General features: G+C 42.3%; 2 protein-coding genes across 4 annotated transcripts in view; one reads left to right on the top strand and one right to left on the bottom strand.

Annotated features, from left to right (window-relative positions):
- Positions 1-754, bottom strand: part of sdha (succinate dehydrogenase complex, subunit A, flavoprotein (Fp)) — a 10,088-nt gene extending 9,334 nt beyond the window's left edge. The window contains exon 1 of the mRNA XM_032518186.1: positions 586-754. Within this exon, the coding sequence (XP_032374077.1) occupies positions 586-648 (63 nt within the window). The 5' untranslated portion in view covers positions 649-754. The remainder of the gene's footprint in view (positions 1-585) is intronic.
- A 141-nt stretch (positions 755-895) lies between these two features.
- Positions 896-3,441, top strand: ccdc127a (coiled-coil domain containing 127a). 3 transcript variants are annotated; one of them, XM_032517759.1, is made up of 4 exons: positions 896-985; positions 1,490-1,629; positions 2,224-2,468; positions 2,810-3,441. In XM_032517759.1, the coding sequence occupies exons 2-4, from the start codon at positions 1,500-1,502 to the stop codon at positions 3,254-3,256; spliced, it is 822 nt and encodes a 273-aa protein (XP_032373650.1). In that variant the 5' UTR covers positions 896-985; positions 1,490-1,499; the 3' UTR covers positions 3,257-3,441. The 3 variants fall into 3 exon arrangements, with proteins under 3 accessions (XP_032373650.1, XP_032373651.1, XP_032373653.1); XM_032517760.1 differs by having other exon boundaries at positions 897-985; positions 1,493-1,629; XM_032517762.1 differs by lacking the exon at positions 896-985 and adding an exon at positions 1,235-1,334.
- Positions 3,442-3,587: the final 146 nt, after the last annotated feature.

Below are 3,587 nucleotides of genomic sequence, written 5' to 3'. Positions count from 1 at the left end.
ACACACACACACACACACAGTATTTAGGGGGAATCCAACAAAAGCAGCAGCATTGCAACATTAACTATACTGACGGCTGCCGAAAATATTGCGTATACTCTGCTGATACGCATATACTGTTGGGTTTAATCACATATTAGCAGCTTTAAAAGCATGTCCCTAATAATACTTTCGTAAAAATACAGCATTAATAGTTGCCTCTGAAGATATCTGCAGTGTATCCTTCAACATTTGGATAGCTTACTCACAGTATAGCTCGACTGTTTTCCAAGGGCAAGTGAAGTAACTCGTAACATTATAAAAATGTAGACAGAAATACAGTTTACTGAACAAATTTATCTCTACTTAGAATGTAAAACAAACAGAGATGATACAGCTACATAGAACATGTTGTTGGATTAGCAAAATGGCTTTTCTTTATGGTGGCATATGAAAGACCCTAGTTTCATAACACAGATTACGAAAGCAAGAATCTACCGGTTACGAAAGCTGAAAGTGCTGCAGAATTTTTCCTTTTAAAAAAAATGCATAAAAAGAGCACAAGCAGATATATGAGCTAGTAAGTATCCATCTGGTACAACTCACTGATTTGGTTTTAGATAATACCCTCTTGGAGAGGAGACGGGAAGCAGCACAAACACTCGCCATGTTGTCAGTTGAAGGACCTATTCTGAGCTACGGCGGAGGATATACTAATTCCATAGCATTGGACCAAACCAATGTCCTAAAATGGGGGTGTGACTTATGTTACACCTAATGGTTATACTTTAAAAACAACTTTATTAACGTGATTAAATTGTATAACATACAAAAAACAACATATTTGTACAAAGCATCCAGATTAATAAACTTCAACCTTTACACCTAATGGGTTCTTTATACAATTGGCTTCCCATGAAATACCCCCTGTCGGTTTAGCTGGACATTTGTATAACCAGGGTGTGCAGGAACAAATGCATAAGTGACCTTAGACTTTTCATTCAAGGTGAGACACAGCACCAGATATATTTACGACGTATTCCGACTTGTAGTCGGATTTACAAAACTATTATGTCCCGTGTTTTGTTTGTATGAAATAATCTAGCAAGCAAGAGCCAGAAAGCTAAATGTTAGCTAGCATGTTAGCTCATATAGCTAGCTACTAGCCTTGTTTGTGGTTAGCTGTGATGTCAGACTGTCAGGTTGGTGTTGTTGCTCTTATTGTTGCACTGGAAGTGCACATTGTGCACTTCCACATCTTGTGCATAGTTGCTACACAATATCACCAATGACCCACATTCTGCCAAGACATGTTAACGTTTTAAAATAGCCTTTTTTAGTGAATTCAAAGACAGGTGATTACTGCAGTGTGTGATTTAAAATACACTGCTGCTACTTTAGGAGCACCCTTTCTTCTGTTTTGCTAAATGTCAACATTTGTTATAATGCCAATTATTAATGATGTTTCTGTCTCCCGTGTTTGTACCTGTGCGTGACGTGTTTGTGACAGCAGCCTCCATATGAACAACTTGAATGACCCCCCCAGATGGAACATCCAACCAGACCCCAGAGGAAGGGGGGCGGGGGCCGGAGATGGCAACCAATGGAACTACGCCCTGCTGGTCCCTATGCTGGGACTGGCTGCATTTCGTAAGTTACACAAAGACGTGTCTAAAAGGTGTGTCTGCGGTGAGATAAAAGGCAGGACATTTTGTGTGAGCTATGTGTTTATGTAAGGTGGTGGAGTTTGTATGAGATCCACCTCTGAAATGTGTGGAGTTTTGCTTTAATTTGTCATATTTGTAACTAACTCTCTGGGAAGTGCACAGTCTTGTAATATACGTCATTTCTTATGAGATTGCCAAATGACATAGGTGGACATTATCTTAAAACATATCCTCCTTCTTTCAAACAATTAAAGCCACCTGTCTGCATTGGGCAATTTAACTAAAAAATAATATCTGAACATTTAACTGGAGGATTTGTCAGCAGTCCTAATTAAATGCAGATCCTACAAAAAATAGCCAGTAGTTTTTTACTGGACACATCAAGTTTACTAGAGACAGGTGATGATAGCCATGGTAACTGTACTAACGTTCTCAAACTTGGGACACAATCAGGTGTTACAAGACTGTCGCCATCAATCAACCAGGGCTTTAACGCATTCAGGAAATGTTGGTTACTAAAAATTTGTCATATCTCTAATTATCTCAAATAAGTTTTTAACTTCGACCGTACCCTTAGGTTGGATCTGGACCAGGGAGTCTCAGAGGGAGATCCAGAAGGTCAGAGCCCAGTATGACAAAGACGTGTCCACAGTAAAAAGCGAGATGGAGGCAAAGTACCGCGAGACACTGACAGAGAGGCGCAGGGCAGTAGCTACACTAGAGCTGGAGCTGGAGAAGGAGCGACAGAGGGTCAAAGGTTATAAGCAAGCTCTGGTCTCACAAAGCCATCAGCTGATGGAAGAACGGAAACAGTTACATCAGGTAGAATCTTGTCTTGCTATCTATTTCTGATATGTTGCATGTTTCTCTTTGAACCTGTAGCCTCTCCTGCACTAGTCTTGCATTGCCAGATCCACAGCACTGTGTCAGATATGGAGTATGGCCAATGTACTCTGTAATAGGGGGAAACACGCTCTGGCTTGTTTGTATTTCTTTAAACCAATCACAACCGTCCTGGGTGGCACTAAGCCGAGACAGCGAGAGCGGAGGGACATCCGGCGGCTTGAGGGACTTGCCGGATGTCAGGCTTTATCCCAGCAATGTATCATGCTTTGAGCCAGACTACTCCTGCATAAACCAAAACACTGTCTTGTCCCTACAAGGAGCGCGAGGTCTTGGAGGAAGAGAAGCAAAGGCTGGTAAAGTCCGGCGCTGCGGGGGCGGTGCTGCATCACGCCCTGAAACGAGAGAACGACTGGTACCAGCGAGCCGCCGCCACTCTGAAGGAGCTAGAGGGTCAGCTTATGGAGCGCCAGAATGCTTACTGTTCCCTCATCCAACCGCGAGAACAGCGACTGGAGATGGAGAAGAACATGCTGCTAAAGGTCGTCAAAAACCCCATCGGGGCGGAACTGGATCTAGAGTCTGATCTAAAAGATATTTTTAAGAGAGATAAGCACTGTGCAGACCTGCTCAACATGGACAAGAGGAAGAATGGAAGCCTCATGTGGGTGTACCTCAAGTACTGGCAGCTGCAGGTCACCGTCCAGAAACACAAGAGAGCTGAAGAAGCCATATTAGGAGAGAAAATCCAGTCTCACACAAAGTGACAAACACGAGCTGGTGTTTTTCCATTTGACTTGAAGGTTGAAAGTATGTGGATATGGAGTGGAAAATGCATGTATTATTTTGTGTAATTCTCTTTACTTGATGGGGATGTTATGGAAACACACAAGACGTAACGCCAACAAGATGATGTTCCACATCTGAAAGTTCCTCCCTTGATCTCAGAGTTAAAAAAATGGGCATTTTGTCAAGTTTTAAGCTTGCCTAAAGACAATACGGTATTACCATAACTTCAGAACCAGCCCCAGTTAAGTCTCATTAGCTTTAAATTACTGTGTGAAAAACTTAGCCCCGCCCACAACATTTGAGGTCGGG

Source organism: Etheostoma spectabile, chromosome 6 (assembly GCF_008692095.1).
Source record: "Etheostoma spectabile isolate EspeVRDwgs_2016 chromosome 6, UIUC_Espe_1.0, whole genome shotgun sequence".
Taxonomy (NCBI): Eukaryota; Metazoa; Chordata; class Actinopteri; order Perciformes; family Percidae; genus Etheostoma; species Etheostoma spectabile.
This window is presented reverse-complemented; position numbering and strand designations above follow the sequence as displayed.

Bases quoted from the DNA above. Each gene is read 5' to 3' on its own strand.
- ccdc127a (XM_032517759.1), top strand. From the start codon at position 1,500: ATGAACAACTTGAATGACCCCCCCAGATGGAACATCCAACCAGACCCC. The intron at 1,630-2,223 runs GTAAGTTACACA...CCGTACCCTTAG, and splicing joins GCTGGGACTGGCTGCATTTC to GTTGGATCTGGACCAGGGAG. The intron at 2,469-2,809 runs GTAGAATCTTGT...TGTCCCTACAAG, and splicing joins AACGGAAACAGTTACATCAG to GAGCGCGAGGTCTTGGAGGA.